General features: G+C 55.8%; 7 protein-coding genes across 7 annotated transcripts; 2 read left to right on the forward strand and 5 right to left on the reverse strand.

Annotated features, from left to right (window-relative positions):
* Positions 1 to 540: 540 nt before the first annotated feature.
* On the reverse strand, positions 541 to 1,973 carry N657DRAFT_139072 (uncharacterized protein). Its single transcript, XM_062785923.1, has 2 exons — positions 1,800 to 1,973; positions 541 to 1,739 (listed from the first exon to the last, which is right to left on the reverse strand). The coding sequence occupies exon 2, from the start codon at positions 1,593 to 1,595 to the stop codon at positions 789 to 791; it is 807 nt and encodes a 268-aa protein (XP_062644518.1). The 5' UTR covers positions 1,596 to 1,739; positions 1,800 to 1,973; the 3' UTR covers positions 541 to 788.
* Positions 1,974 to 2,024: 51 nt separating this feature from the next.
* N657DRAFT_648529 (uncharacterized protein) lies at positions 2,025 to 2,691 on the reverse strand. The gene has a single exon (XM_062793535.1). It carries the CDS (start codon positions 2,431 to 2,433, stop codon positions 2,197 to 2,199), a length of 237 nt encoding a protein of 78 aa, XP_062644519.1. The 5' UTR covers positions 2,434 to 2,691; the 3' UTR covers positions 2,025 to 2,196.
* Positions 2,692 to 3,274: 583 nt separating this feature from the next.
* N657DRAFT_542630 (uncharacterized protein) lies at positions 3,275 to 4,486 on the reverse strand (the record flags this gene model as incomplete). The annotated part of the gene is made up of 2 exons (XM_062787835.1): positions 3,275 to 4,101; positions 4,165 to 4,486. Coding segments are annotated over 2 exons (1,149 nt in total), but the record flags the coding sequence as incomplete, so codon positions are not given.
* A 1,985-nt stretch (positions 4,487 to 6,471) lies between these two features.
* Positions 6,472 to 7,850, forward strand: N657DRAFT_658130 (major facilitator superfamily transporter; the record flags this gene model as incomplete). Its single annotated transcript, XM_062794863.1, has 2 exons — positions 6,472 to 7,272; positions 7,335 to 7,850. 2 exons carry the CDS (start codon positions 6,472 to 6,474, stop codon positions 7,848 to 7,850), a joined length of 1,317 nt encoding a protein of 438 aa, XP_062644521.1.
* Positions 7,851 to 9,103: 1,253 nt separating this feature from the next.
* N657DRAFT_601988 (multicopper oxidase) lies at positions 9,104 to 11,403 on the forward strand. Its single transcript, XM_062790118.1, has 5 exons — positions 9,104 to 9,252; positions 9,319 to 9,527; positions 9,595 to 9,727; positions 9,786 to 10,539; positions 10,617 to 11,403. The coding sequence occupies exons 1-5, from the start codon at positions 9,221 to 9,223 to the stop codon at positions 11,235 to 11,237; spliced, it is 1,749 nt and encodes a 582-aa protein (XP_062644522.1). The 5' UTR covers positions 9,104 to 9,220; the 3' UTR covers positions 11,238 to 11,403.
* Positions 11,404 to 12,187: 784 nt separating this feature from the next.
* Positions 12,188 to 12,735, reverse strand: N657DRAFT_692649 (uncharacterized protein; the record flags this gene model as incomplete). The annotated part of the gene is made up of 1 exon (XM_062797172.1): positions 12,188 to 12,735. The coding sequence occupies one exon, from the start codon at positions 12,733 to 12,735 to the stop codon at positions 12,253 to 12,255; it is 483 nt and encodes a 160-aa protein (XP_062644523.1). The 3' UTR covers positions 12,188 to 12,252.
* Positions 12,736 to 12,765: 30 nt separating this feature from the next.
* N657DRAFT_648532 (uncharacterized protein) lies at positions 12,766 to 13,408 on the reverse strand. The gene has a single exon (XM_062793536.1). The coding sequence runs from the start codon at positions 13,088 to 13,090 to the stop codon at positions 12,845 to 12,847; it is 246 nt and encodes an 81-aa protein (XP_062644524.1). The 5' UTR covers positions 13,091 to 13,408; the 3' UTR covers positions 12,766 to 12,844.
* Between the last annotated feature and the right edge of the window lie 887 nt (positions 13,409 to 14,295).

Below are 14,295 nucleotides of genomic sequence, written 5' to 3' on the forward strand. Positions count from 1 at the left end.
TATATCCCGGCGCAAACAGGTTACAACAGCGTGACGGTGTCCATGCTGTTCAGCTTCCCATACTTGAAGCAGCTTCCCAGTACTCGACTCAAATCAGCATTCCAGACACATAAACCCACCCTCCTGTATATTCCCGCCTCCAAGTCCACCACATCCAGTCCCGACGCAAAGCCGCCCATATTCAACGCAAATCCGGCCCGGCGTCGACACTCCATCTGATCAGGCCGCCATTCCCCGCCTCGCTCCAGGTACCAGAGGTGGTGCTCATCTTGCGGAATGCCAGGTTCGAAAAGCCTGGGGTGCTGACGCTCTTCCAGCGGAACGAAGAGCACCTTGTTGCCATCAACGATGACTGGAATCAACAAACCCTTGAGAATGATTGACCCTCCAAACCCCGTCTGAATGGGAACAACATTTTCGCTCACCAATACAAGGTCCGCAAGGTACTCGTCCACAACGTCTATTACCCTTGTTGGGAGCGGTGGCCGCTCCATGTCCCTGGCGCATTCTGGGTGACTCTTGAGGCACCGGAGAAGCCAGTAAGCCGGCAGGAGCAGTGCACAACGGGAGCCGGCGCTCCCTAATCCCGGCAGGTTCGAACGGAGTTTCAGAAGCTGGAGGAAGTCCGCTGAGAAAAGGGTTGTTAGCACAGCACAAGACATCATCAAACACCATACCAGTCTGGTCGGAAGGTGGTAAACCAAAGGCCTGCCACGTCAATCTGGAACTTTGTAAGCCAATACAAAACTGTCGAACTGGCTCACAGACACCGCCAAAGCTTTGTGATATTAGGTCTTCGATGTACACTCTTCGAGAATTAGAAAGATACCAAACAAACACAGGCACGAACCATCACTATTGTTGTTGTGGGCATGAATCCAGCTGGGGTAGTCGGAGGGCAGAACGATGACCCTTTCTTTGGATCCAAGGTTTGCGTCAAACGGGGGCGGTAACGCGACGACGGGTTGTCTGCAAATCCTACAGCGCCTGAGAAAGCCGTAGCTAAAAGCGTCGGTTATGGGTATCCATCTCGCTATCGTAGCTGACTGCTCTACTCGCCAGGCCTCCTGAGCAGCCGGTTCGGCGCCGGCAGGACGCGCCAGGCACCTTGCACAGAAGGCCGCGGTGCTCGGCTGAGAAAGCTGGGGGTCGAACGATTGAAGGAGAAAAGTCTCCAGGTATTCTATCAGAGCCGCTGGGGACGTCATTTGTGCGATCTGCTGGTCGACGAATTCCGGCGGATATCGCAGCGGACGAGAGTGTCGAGAGGTGGTCCAGGCGGGCCAGAAGCCAAACTCGATCAAGAGCCAAAAGATGTCCTCTGCTCGCTGTCGCACCGCAACCATGGGTGGAGTTTCTCGAATGCTCGATAGCATATTGGATGCTCCGGACTCGAGAAGGAGACGGGTTATATGATAGTTTGCGTTTCTGACAGCGTAGAACAGTGCTGTCCATCCCAGAGTCGGTTTCTCATGCCGGGCCATTCTTGCCCCGAGTCTACGCTCGTGCGTCGATTGGAATGCCCAAGGAGATGGCAAGTCGCACAACTGGCAGGCTGTTCGCGATGGCGGCCGCGTGCAGGAGCGTTTTACCATAAAACGAGGTCGATAGAGGGCTCACCCCTCGTGTCAATTGAGCCTTGACCCGATTCTCGGCGTCGGTAGGATTGTCTTCTAGGAGGATGGCCTTCCAGTTGAAGCTCATGACGGGCAAAATGGAGGAGGCGAATTGTTCAGATCCTCGGTTTGACGATGGGTTAGCGGGCGGATCTGATGCAGTCAAAGTCCGGGGTACCTTACTCTGTACTTGAAGTGCTGATTGACTGAGAGAGATCTATGGAGAGTGGAGAGGCCGAACTGAAACTCGAGGGCTGAACTTTGAAAGCTGCCCAGGTCCAGTGGCGGTGCAGGCTGCAGCTGTGTGGTCTGCCCTACGAAGTGCCTCACCAGCCCCACTTTTACTCTTGCATAATGTAGGTTTGAAAAAGGGGTTGCAGTGCTGGCACCAATCAACCACCGAGGTCCGTTGAATGCAGCCATCAAGGCGGCTTCGTTCCGACACCTGTAACATATTACGAGGTCTTTGCCGCACTGGAGTAAAGCTGAGTCGTCCAAGTACACGGCCGAATCATTCCATCGTAGGACAGGATCATTCTAATGCTTGTCTCCATGTCGAAAACCAGCTCCCTGCAGAAACCTAACAGAATGGGGTTTGATTACCAATGTGCAGTGGAGAAGGTGCTGTGTCTTTGCCGATGGGATCAATCCGGTAGACGAAGGGATCCGTGGGAGGAGAGGGCGGACCCCAACTTGGCAAAGGCTCGGGCAGTTCAGCTGAAGTCGTCACGGTTGATGATATTTCGAGCGCGACAATCAGCTGGGAGTAGAGAATGGGCGTGGCAAGGCGATGGAAGCGACGGTACACCAGCGTCATGGCGCGTCGGTCGGCATAGAGCGTATAGAATTCGGCACTATCAATGTTATCAGGCTATTCCGCGGCTGCCGAGATGATGCCGTCCAGCAGCTCATCATGAAGCTGGAGGATGTGGCCGGGCGGCGATCCCGCTTCCGCGAAACCAAGATCTTGGATTTGGAAGTCACCGTAGGCATCGACATGTCCGGAATGTCGATTCGCATGGTGCTGGTGTAAAACGGATCTTGAATGACTGGTACGAGACTGCGGGTTTTGAAGCAAGGTAAGGAAATGTCGGTAACTATTCGGGAAGAGAGATCGATTGCTGCCAGAGGAGGAAGGAGAAAGAAAAAAAGAAAAACAACAAAGAACGTCAAGTGCTGTTTGCCTCGCACTTTCCAAAAGCAATCAAGATCATGCTTTGCACTCAATTCCATCGAATCCATCCCAACACTTTCTGCTACCTGGTATTGCTTGACTGCCTTGCTAAGTGCTCGCCTTTGCCATTATTGCGTTTCCTGCACCCACCCGATTTTCCTTGGAAGGCAACAAGTCATGCGACAAATACCCAGGTGATGACCAAGAGACGGACAAGTCCCATAATCATTGTACAAGTACAATAACCCCATTTCCTCTTCAATTCTGACAGACAAGAAGAAATATATGAGTGTTGAAGTTGTAGTAACAAATTAACAACAGAGAATAACCGGGAACCAGTTGCCTGTATCCAAGCCGAGGGCAATCAAGGCAGGAAGATACAACCCCTTAACTCCCGATTCAATCCGGAAACATTATTTCTGTGCCCACCGTGGCCACTGTTTCTCAAGCCTACGTCCAATGCCGCTCAGTTTGGCAGCCTTGCTGCATTGGCGAACCCTACCAGTCTCACAGGCTGCAACGCCGCCAGCTTCACCACCTTCTCCTCGGCCGCCGGGTCCAATCGAGCCTCCCCCGCCCGAACAGCATTAGCCCGGGGCCGGATCTCCACGCCGCAGGGATAGAGGTGCTCAATCTCGACGTCGTCGCCGAAGTCAAACAGGTCCGACCTCTCGCGGAAGCACCACGGCCTGCCGTCCTTGAAGACCATATCGTGCGTCTCGCGCACGTCCTTGGCGTGCACGGAGCGGTATCCCCCGTCCAGCGCCACGGCGACGGAGCTGTGCCAGGGGGTGCGGGGAAACCCCCTGGAGTTGCTCTTCTCGACGAGGAGCGGCACCGACAGCTTGACGGCGCCGCTGGACGGGTGGATGGACAGGCGCACGTAGTCCGGACACTTGGCCTGGATGATCTTGGTGAAGGCCTCGGCGCGCATCATCATCTTCATGGCGACCTCCTTGACGATGCGGCGGTAGTGCTGGCCGGACCGCGCGTGTGCCGCCACGGGCGAGTGCCGGAGGTCCGTCTCGAGGAAGCGGATGAAGCCGCGGTAGGTCAGGAGCGTGTCGTTGTCCGTCTCGATCATGTGCCGCACCTCCTTGTCTGACCCGCCAAACTGGGATTCGAGCTCGGCGCGGCTCTTGGCCACGAGGGAGAGGTACTGGTCTTTGGTGAGGGGGGTTCTGGGATCGGTGTGGCCGAGGAAGTCCATGACGCGCAGCATCTTGATCCCCTTGAAGCCCTTTTTGGCTGCCATGTCCAGGAGGGCAACGCTGTACTCCCAGGTGTCCTCGTCTGAAATGCCGACGACGTCTGGTTTAGCACGATGTTGTCAGCGATGCAAGTGTCAATTGAAAAAGGTAAAAGAGAGCATACCGTTGAAAGCCAGACCATCAGTGGCAATGTGGATTTCGGCACCGTGCTCGTACACTTTCCCAATATCCACGCAAATGGCGTTGAGTCTGGCGAGAGCGAGCTCCTCTCCGAGATCAGGGAGAGCGCCAGTCACCTTGTCAACACGGTTGACGCTCTTCCACGGGAAGGAGGGAAGAATCATCTTGATGGACTGCTGGCTCCTGACATACTGTTCGACCGGGGGGAGGAACTTTTCGCGTCCGAGCCACTTGTGGTTGTCGCCGCCATCAGCCTCGGTGTGTTTCCCGTAGCTTTGGAGGACGTCCAAAATCTTGTGAGCCACAATATGCGGGGCCGGTGATGCGAAGGGTGTCTGGACTGCCAAAAGGGGCAAGGGTTTCACTTCGTCAGGTTCGGCCACAATGGTGCTGTCTGCATCTCGATGGTTAGCACGAGGTATCCATACTGCAGGGCTTCCGGTAAGATATTGACGTACTGAAGATGGCCGCTGGCGCTGTCTTCTCCTGTAGCACATCTTCGGCTAAGGTCTGAACAGCCAGTAGGATCGAGTCCTTGCGCTTTACGGGAACAACATCGGCGGTTGACTTTCTTCGGGTGGGAGCAGGTGCGGTAGGCCGAATGGTCAGGGTCAATGTGGCGAGAATGGCCTTCTTCCAGTTCAGAAGAGCCTGGATTTGGAGCTCCAACTCGGAAAGCCGCTTTTCATAGGAGAGCTGCTTGTCCAGGCTCATCCGGGACTCGGTCCCAATAGGGGAGCTGGGCATCATGAGCTCCATTTTCAGGGTGTTGGTAAGAAATGCAAGAGTAAAGCAAGCAAATATTATGTGTTTGGGATTGGAATGACCCGAGAGAAGGAAGACTTGGAGATCTGCAAAAAGATGACTTTGGGAACAGAGTGGATTCCAGACTCGGTTGGCTTATGTTGTGAGTGTCTTGTGGGTTCTCTTCCAGTGCCAAACTGTTGTCATCCTTATACCTCTTATACTTTGTGCACTAGGAGACGATCCCCGACATCTTGGACGCAGCCGTTGATCTCGGCCCTCGGACCCCTCTCAACAGCCTACAGCAGAAGTGGTTTACCCGTTGACAGTAACACGACACAAAGACCCGTCAGATGCACAGCCAGCACCTTGCGCGAGGGCTGCAAGGTGATCGAGGTGCTGATTCAAGCGAACGAAGCCGACTGTTCCGCAAATTAGCGGTGTCAACAAGCGCGCCCTCGAAACTTCCATGTCAAGTTGCCAGCCTATAGGCTTGGATTCGGAGGTGGTTGTGACAGAGTTGACTGGGACTTGCATCTAGGTAACCTCTTACAGAAGGCATCACGGTAAGTTCCGCATGGATGCAGCCTTTGCGGAGATAGCTAATTAATTGGATGTGATATTTTGGGTGTGCTGTAACCTGTCGGCTGGCTGCAAGGGCACGGTGGCTTGGGCAAGCCACCTTCCCGTCACCCCGTGTTGACGGTCGCTGCCCGACTCAGGAGATCTCCTTCTCAGATCTTCGTCACGATTCTTCCAGCGGACCAGTTGTGTCTCGGTTTCCTTACCGAATTGGTTCTGAGTTGAGTTGGGCTTTCTCTCCGACTCATGCCGGCGAGCCGCCTCACCGGTGAGGCTGAGAAATGACGAACAAAGACTCGGAACCTGTGGTACCGCAGAATCGCTGGCGCGGTCAGACTTAGCGAGGCGCTGTTGTCGCCCAGTTGATGTCGAACTTCAAGCGAATCCTTATTTGAGTTTTTAGCGAATCTGGTGAGCTCGGCCTCATTCTCTCTCCATCCCATCATCCAGTGCATGGCATGATGCCGGATGCCCCTGAGCTCGTCTGGTAAACGCCAATCAACCCATCACCCTCCTTCATTCAGGCCATAGTCCTTAAGAGGCCGCTGCTCAATTACCAGACGGCATCAAATCCATCATGGACAACGACCACGCCCCTCACTTCGAACAAGGATACCTCACAAGAGAAGGAGTCTACTCTTCCAGTCGAGTTTGGCATCTCCAGAACGGCATGCCCATCTCAGAGAGCAGCGAAAATGTCAACTATCTCGGAATTTTCGATTTCGAGTTGAGTCCAGACGACTACTGCACCGGCCAGAAATCCTTTGAGATTGCCGGGGCCTCCACCAATGACTTGGGCTGGCCTGCAACATCTGACCACGACGATGCATGCTCGTCACCTTTCACCCCAGTTCCCGTCTATGGGACGTACCCAACGAAAACTAGCCGTGTTCACGCCCTAGTTCTCGACGAAGTCTCGCTCGGCGATGCGCCATTCCACCACTATAACCGCAGCCACATATCCATGGCAGTCTCGGACGTCTCCCATCCCAATCAGCAGCACCAGATACACGCCGATGGTTCACACTTGCCGCTTCCTCTTGACGAGGAAAAGGCGAAACTCGTCTGGTCTGTACAAGACGGACCAGATGGAGGGCGCCGGGGCTGGATTCAAGTCGTGGCCGCATTCCTTCTCGTGCTGGACGGCTTCGGCTTCATCACGGCCTTTGGCGTCTTCCAAGCCTACTACGTCAAGCTCCTGCCACAGTCGCCGTCCGAAATTTCGTGGATCGGGTCGGTGCAAATCTTTCTTCTCTTCCTTCTCGGAACCATCAGCGGCCGAGCCATCGACGCGGGCCACTTCCGCAGCACCGTCCTTCTGGGATTCGTGTTCCAGCTCGGCGGCGTCTTTGGGGCCTCCTTCTCCTCCCAATATTGGCAATTCCTCCTCTCCCAGGGCATCGCCACAGGCATCGGTAACGGCCTGCATTTCACGGCCCTGGTCTGGCTCGTCTCGCAGTACTTTACCAAGCGGCGCGGGCTGGCGCTGGGGTTCAGCTCCTGCGGCGCGCCCATCGGCGCCGTGGTCTTCACCGTCATTGCCCGCGAGCTGATTCCGAGAGTGGGCATCCAGTGGACGCTCCGCGTCATGGGCTTCATCATTCTCAGCAACAGCATCGCGATATACCTCCTTGCGCGGCCGAAGAAGGCGACGCGCAAGTCGGGGCCGTTCCTAGAGCTTTCGGCCTTCCGCGAGCCGCCGTACCTCTTCTTCTGCATCGGCATGTTCTTTGCCATGTTGGGCGTCTATTTTGCCTACTACTATGTACGTGACCCCACCCCTTCCAGCCCGACATACCCATGTAATTTATCTAACACCATTTACAGGTCCCCCTCTTTGGTCGCAACGAGCTCGGCCTCGGCGACGACGGCGCCCTGCTCATCCTCATCATCATGTCAGCCGTCGGCATCACGGGCCGCCTGATCCCGCCCTTCCTGGCGGACCGTTTCTTCAAACCGCTACGCACTCTGGTGGCGTCTCTGCTGCTCAGCAGCCTCAACGTGTTCGCCTGGACGGCCGTGAGCTCCACGGCAGGGCTCACGGCCTGGGTTGTCGCCTATGCGTTCACCGCCAACGCGGTGCAGACGCTGTTTACGGCCTCGATGGGCGAAGTCACGTCCGACATGACCAAGCTCGGCGTACGGATCGGCATGATCTTTACGCTCATCAGTCTTGCGTGCCTGGCCGGCCCGCCCATCGGCGGGTGTCTGGTACAGTATGGGAACGGGGATTTTCTGTATGCACAGATCTTTGCCGCGACGTGCATGCTTGTGGGTGGGTTGCTTGTTGCTGTTGCAAAGGTGAAGCAGGTTGGTTGGAAGGGTGTCTGGCGCATGGTATGAGTTGCTTTGGGTGTAGCTTTTGGCTTTTGGAGGTGACAGGCTGGTTACGGCCTTGCCCCTGTTGTTGGATCTGCATTTTATGTATGAATTACGACCTGGCGTTTGGGGCTTCTTTCAGGTATAAAGCACATATCGGAGCGATACAAAAGATGGGGACTCGATCTGCTGGGTGAGGTTACTGCACTGTATCGTTTCAGGTATATATCTACGGACTTCATCGATCATATGGCCCAATTCTACTTCAGAGCACAAAGTAAGGTAACGTAGCCTTAGAACATGGACGTGCCGAGGTCCACAATTTCCTGGTCAGGCTCACCCCGATTCCTGCGTCTCCATTCGCAAAGGTACCTACCTACCTTACTACCGGTATGTTTGCATAAAAATCCTCGCTTGGTGCGAATGCACGACACTCTGGCGCCCGCTTACCTATTCCGGGTACTAGAGGGCAAGCTCGAGTTCGACGCAAGGCTCAAGTTCACCAAAGACGCTCACAGATGATTCAGAGAAAAAGTCGTTCCGACAATTTGCGTCTGACACAGCCCGGGAGAGTCCGAGAAGCGGCATTGGCGCTCCGTGTACCTGTTGTACACGTGTAGACCCCTTTCACAGATCAGCCGCACTGCGGTAACGCGTCTCATTCGTCGTTGGGGGTGAGGCGAAGTAATTATCGGAGTTGACCCCTGACGTGCGCCTGTCGGCCCTACCGATCCCGGGAAATCATGTTCCGGATGGTAGGGCTGAGCTGGGGAATCGTATTCACCAGATCTGGCTAGCTCGCCGTGCTACACTCGATCGGTAAAGAAAAGCTCAGGTATGAGGTAGGTTCAGGAAACGCCACAAATCGTCGTGGACGTTGATTTGTCCTCTAACAAGCCACAAAGCCCTACTGCTTTCAATGCGTCTCGCTTGAGACCACCAAAATAGGTAGAGGCTCCTTGAAGGCCTCGGAGCGTTCGCTTATGGCGTTGCGTCGGAAGGCAGTGCGACGCATGTTTACCTGATTAAAGCGGTTGACTGCTGAATTGTGACTCGCGGGCAAGCCAAAAGCGTGCCTGGCGCTGGAGGAAAGGTGAGCGGCGCTGGCTGTGCTGTGGGCTGGGGTTGCTGAGCACTTCAGGTTCTGCACCAGTGCACTCAGGGATGCCAGGCGCCATGCAAAGAATTATAATTGACTGTCAGCACAGCGCCGTCTACGAGCATATATGAACATGCCATCTGTGTTTCTGTGAATTTCTGGCTTTAGTGAATGCAGATTCAAAGCCAGCCACCTACCCCTTACAGTAACCTTTATCGTTTCTACCATAATTTCCTAACAGACAAGCCGCTTTCCCGAGATTGCCCCCCCTTACCTTAGCTTACGTACCAGCAACATGAAGCCGACGCTCGTGTCAGCGACGATCAGGTACGATCTTGAGTTCAGTAAAAGTTTGAAATCAAGCCAGCTGACGCATGCGTGGTGTTGGTACAGCGTCGTCATCGGGCTCTCGCAGTCCGCGTATGCGTACCCCCCTGGCCCGTACCTTCTCTCATATGTCGGTGCCAATGGCAAAGGCCCAGGAAGCCCTCCCTGGGGCCGTCGCACAGTCCACTCAGATCCCGAGGACGCGCCAAAAACTGGAGCCGTACGCAAGTACGACTGGATCATCCAAAGGACTACGTTGGCACCTGATGGTTTCGGTGAGTTCTTCGATTCAACCCCCTTAAGGTGTGGTTTCACATCGGGCTAACTCAACTCCTCTTACAGAGCAGAGCCTCCTGACCGTGAACGGCCAGTTTCCCGGTCCTCTCGTAGAGGCCAACTGGGGCGACGTAGTGGAGGTTACAGTTCATAACAACATCACTGGGCCGGAGGAGGGCACAGCAATCCATTGGCACGGGTGAGTCCACTCGTGATGCCTGAGTTGTATGTGCGGAAGGTACTAACATCCGCCGTAGCATCCACCATGAAGGTTCACCATGGATGGATGGCGTTTCCGGCGTTACTCAATGCCCCATCGCTCCTGGAGAGAGCTTTACCTACAGATGGCGAGCAACCACCCATGGAGCCAGCTGGTGGCATGGGCACCACGCATTGCAATACGGGGGTGGCCTCTGGGGACCCATTGTCATCCACGGACCGTCGCAGAAGTACGACGTCGACCTGGGGCCCGTCACTCTTTCTGACTACTACCATATGCCCTACGAGCAAGTTGCCAAGAATGCCATCTCCAACAGCACTGACTTCAAGGTGTGGGTGCCTCACTCGGATAACCACCTGATCAACGGAAAGAACAACTACAACTGCTCCCTGTCGACCACCAACCACAAGTGCGACAGCAACGCCGAACGCGCCCAATTCAGTTTCCAGGCAGGAAAGGTCCATAGGCTTCGGCTCATCAACACCGGCGTGCAAGCCCTGCAGATCTTCTCCATCGATAACCACAAGCTCCAGGTGACCTCGATGGACTGGACACCGGTAGAGCCGTACGAAGTGGATTATGTCGCGCTCGGCGTTGGCCAGAGGGCCGAAGTGCTCGTCCATGCGACCGGAGACCCCAAGGCAGCCTACTACATGCGCACGAAAGGCGGCACCCAGTGCGCCACCACCTTCGTCAACGAGACGCTGGCTACCGTTTACTACGACCAAGCCCCTGCCGGTGCCGTCCCGGTCCCCAACCCGTACACTATTCCCGACTTCACCTGTGGCAATGTGAGTGGTGGCTACCTCTTTCCTATTTGGGTAAACGACCGGAAAACAGCTAACCATAGCCCGCCCCTTCCTTGCAGCTTGTTCTGCCCAAGGTCAAGCCCCTCTTCAAGAAACCACTGGCCAAGCCAGACATCACCCTCTACTACAACGTAACCTTCGGCGCCAACGCGACGGGGAATCGCCAATGGTACCAAAACAACGTGACCTTCCAGGCCGACTGGAGCCGTCCCCTGCTGTTGGAAGCGGCCGACGGCAACGCGGCGTACCTCTCGGCGCCGCAGCATGTCACGGCCAGCATCCCCGAGAAGGCTCGCCACGTCCGCGTCGTCATCAACAACACCTTCTCAATCCACCCCTTCCACCTGCACGGCGGCAACTTCCAGATCGTCAGTGAAGGCGACGGCCCCTGGAACGGGACCGTCATCAATCCGGAAAACCCGGCCCGCGCCGACACGGAGCTTCTCCGCCGGTCGGGACACCTCGTCGTGCAGTTCGAGGCCACCAACCCGGGCGTCTGGGGCTTCCACTGCCATACCGCCTGGCACGCGAGCGTCGGGCTGTACATAAACTTCTTGGTGAAGCCAAAGGCGGTTCGGAAGGCGGGGATCCCACAGGAGATGCACGATATGTGCGCCGCGTGGGAGGCGTACAAGAGCTCTGGAGGCGAGAATGCGCATCCGTTTGATAGCGGTTTGTGAATAGGCGGGCTTCTTGTTTGAATAGAAGGGAGTATGAATTTGTATAGTATTCGCCGGAGGATAACTTGAAGGGATAGTCATGGTGATGGTGTACGGCGTGGATGGCGTCAACCTGGGTTCTCTGTCAACAGTTAGATGTCTAACTACACACATTATAATACCTTGCATATCTTAGTAAGAATTTCAGATTTCCTCCCAGACTTGATGATACTGCGGCTTTTAACGAGCTTTGGACCCGAGTTACATCAATGCGGGTCAGTGTACGACTTGCGGTCACAACGATGAGAGTGCGGTGTTCTTGTCGTACGTTATGGGGGCCTGCGGTGATCAACGTTTATACGGTGAAGTTGGCTTGGCATGGCTCGATCCGTCTCTTTCTTTACCAACTGTTGGAAAGTCGTGGCACTGGAAACTCAGAAGCTCGGCTGCTGATGCCCTACTGTTAGACCGACAGGCGATCAGGGAGATAGAGCTAATCGAATGTAAAGGGTGACCAAGTTCTGGGCAACGAGCTAACTAATAAGTTCGAGACGGCTCCGACCCGGTTGAGAAGAGAGGAGGGCTAAGGAACTATCTTCATTTATCACCACCAATCACACACGGGGGCAATACCAACATGCTAACCTGGCGGGCCTAACAGGGCTCCCCCTTTGGTCAGAAAAAGGCACAACAAACATGAACAATATGTCCACACCCTGCCGTCGCAGACGATTTTGAAAGTCAAATATTTACAGATAGAGGGGTTAAAAACAGCAGGGAGGAGCAGCCAGATACAGTTCAAATTGCCATTAGTATTCTACTTTACTACACTGCGGAGTTACACGCCTGCCTGCCTGTTGGCCCCCAGCCGTTTGCAGAACTGGTTTAGAGAGCAGCCGGTCTGCTGCTGCTGCATATTGACCATGTACATCGCCGCCTGCTCACTGACCCGCCGCGCCGGCGCGATACGCCGGATCTCCCTGAATACCTCTAGCTGCATCGAGAACCACTGCAGTTCGCCCCGCCGCCCAGCCCATCAGCGGTTGCCCCATTTGCGGTCGAGAGCTGCAATGGCCGGCCGGCCCGACAGGCCAACAGTCCACTCCCGCCACAGGCCCTCAACCGTCTTGATCGCCCGGCACATTGAGTACTGCGGCGGCTGCAACTCTGGGTCTGGGTTGGTGTCCGGCCGCAGTTCGGGCGCAGGAGTGTGAGTGTCGTACGACCCCGCTGGGAAGCGGCCCGGCACTGGGCTGGGGCTTGTTGAACGGCTCGCGTTTATACTCGACTGGGCAGACGTATACCGGCTTCCCCTCCTCTCTTCTACCGGCAGTAGAATTGCTGCGGCGGCGGCCTGCGAGACAGCTGCCTTCACTTCGAAAGTAAATCCTGCAGTCAGTAATGTCTGTAGCTGCGCGGTTTGCGCCGCTGTTGCGGCCAAGAGTTCGTTTTTGAGCTCGGCCGCCCTAGCCTCGTTACGCGCGTCGATGGATTTCAGGTAGTCGGCCAAGACTGGCATTGCCTGTACTAGTATAGACTGGCTGGCTCGGCCGTTCCTCCTCCTGAATAGAGGCCAAGATCTGCTGTGCAAATGGCGGCCACGCTTCGTGCTGGAAGACCGGGTGATTTCACACCGAGTTGCCAGGGAACTGCGGCATAAGAACAGCTGCGTCTTGTAGGATCACCTCGCGGAGGTAGAAAAGCAGGTTCGTCAAGCCCATTGCCGCAAGGTCGTTTATCTGGTCGTCGCTACGGCCAAACCGGTCTTTCCAACGCTCTAAGCTTGGCCAGATCATCGAGAGCAGGGCCTCCGGCGGCGTAATAGCGGCGCGGCGGATCTCAAAGCAGCCCATCTGCGGAGGGTGGCCGGCCATCGTACGCATAAACTTGCGCGGCAGAGAATTGAGATAACAGACGACCATCTGCTCCTGGTTCCAACGGCCGGCGCGACGGATTTGGTCCTCGCTAACCCCTTTTAGCTCGGCTGTCTTTGCCCCTGAACTGCGGCCGATGTGTGTCTTTTACTGAGAAGTAACGCCGGCGTATGTGAAGGCCTTGACAATCCAGTCGCGCTGCGTGTTATAAGACAGCGAGGCTGCCCGGTCAGCGCCGTCGCCGTTGCTTTTTAGCAGCCGAATGTCGTACCACGCAGGGCGCTGGCTGAAGTCCGGGAACGGCTCGTTACTCAAGTCCCAACGGCATAGGAGGTAGAACGCAAGGCCGCTGAGTAGGCAGATATGTGGCCGCCTATTCCGTAGGGCGCCAGCGGTCTCGAGACGGCCATGTTGGTTCTGTTTCCCGGCGCGCGTTGTAAAAATTAGCGGCATACACCGAGTCGGGCCTTCACCGGTGAACTCGAAGGTAAACAGGTCCGAAAGCTCGGCGTTGCGCCGGTCGCCGCCACGCGCAAGCATATAATGGCCGAGCAGCATGTCAACAAGGGTCCGAAGGTGGCACTCTGGCGAGCTAGCGCCGCGCGCCCACAGTTCACGGCAAACGCTTTCAAATTTCTGCTCGGTATAGCCGTCTAGCAAGGTGTCGCGGCCTTTATCGGCGTAATTGGCCTTGTCCCGTTGCGCATCGCGCCGCTGCAAAGTCTTGAGGTACTCCCGGACGTTATCCTCGCGGGGTGAAGGGTGGGCATTGATTCCGAGCGCCTTCTGCGTACGGTAGAGGTCCGTAAGGGCAGTGATGTAGCAACGAACGGAGCGCCAGGCGAGCCGTGTGTTCTCTTGCGGTACGCCATCGTCGACCTTCGGGCTCTTCGCCTTGAGCGGCCGGTTGGCGACGTCTTCCACCAGAAAAGGAGGAGTTTGTCCTCCTGAAGTGTCCGTACCTCGGCCTCGAAAAGGATAACCCGATAGGAAACCGCTTGCATTCCCTTCGAAAGCTGGTCGACAGCAGCTAAAATCGGAGTTGGAGAGCTTCCCTGGTGTCTCACAATCTGATCCTTGATAAGGGTAGACTGCGAAAAGGCCTCGTTGGTAGTTTGGGGCGTCTTGGAGACCCATGGTGTTTGTGGTTCATAAGGGGTCCCAGGGGGTGTTGGCGTCCGCAACTTGACATCCAGCTTCGAAAG

This window comes from Parathielavia appendiculata (assembly GCF_033297405.1).
Source record: "Parathielavia appendiculata strain CBS 731.68 unplaced genomic scaffold N657scaffold_14, whole genome shotgun sequence".
NCBI lineage: Eukaryota > Fungi > Ascomycota > Sordariomycetes > Sordariales > Chaetomiaceae > Parathielavia > Parathielavia appendiculata.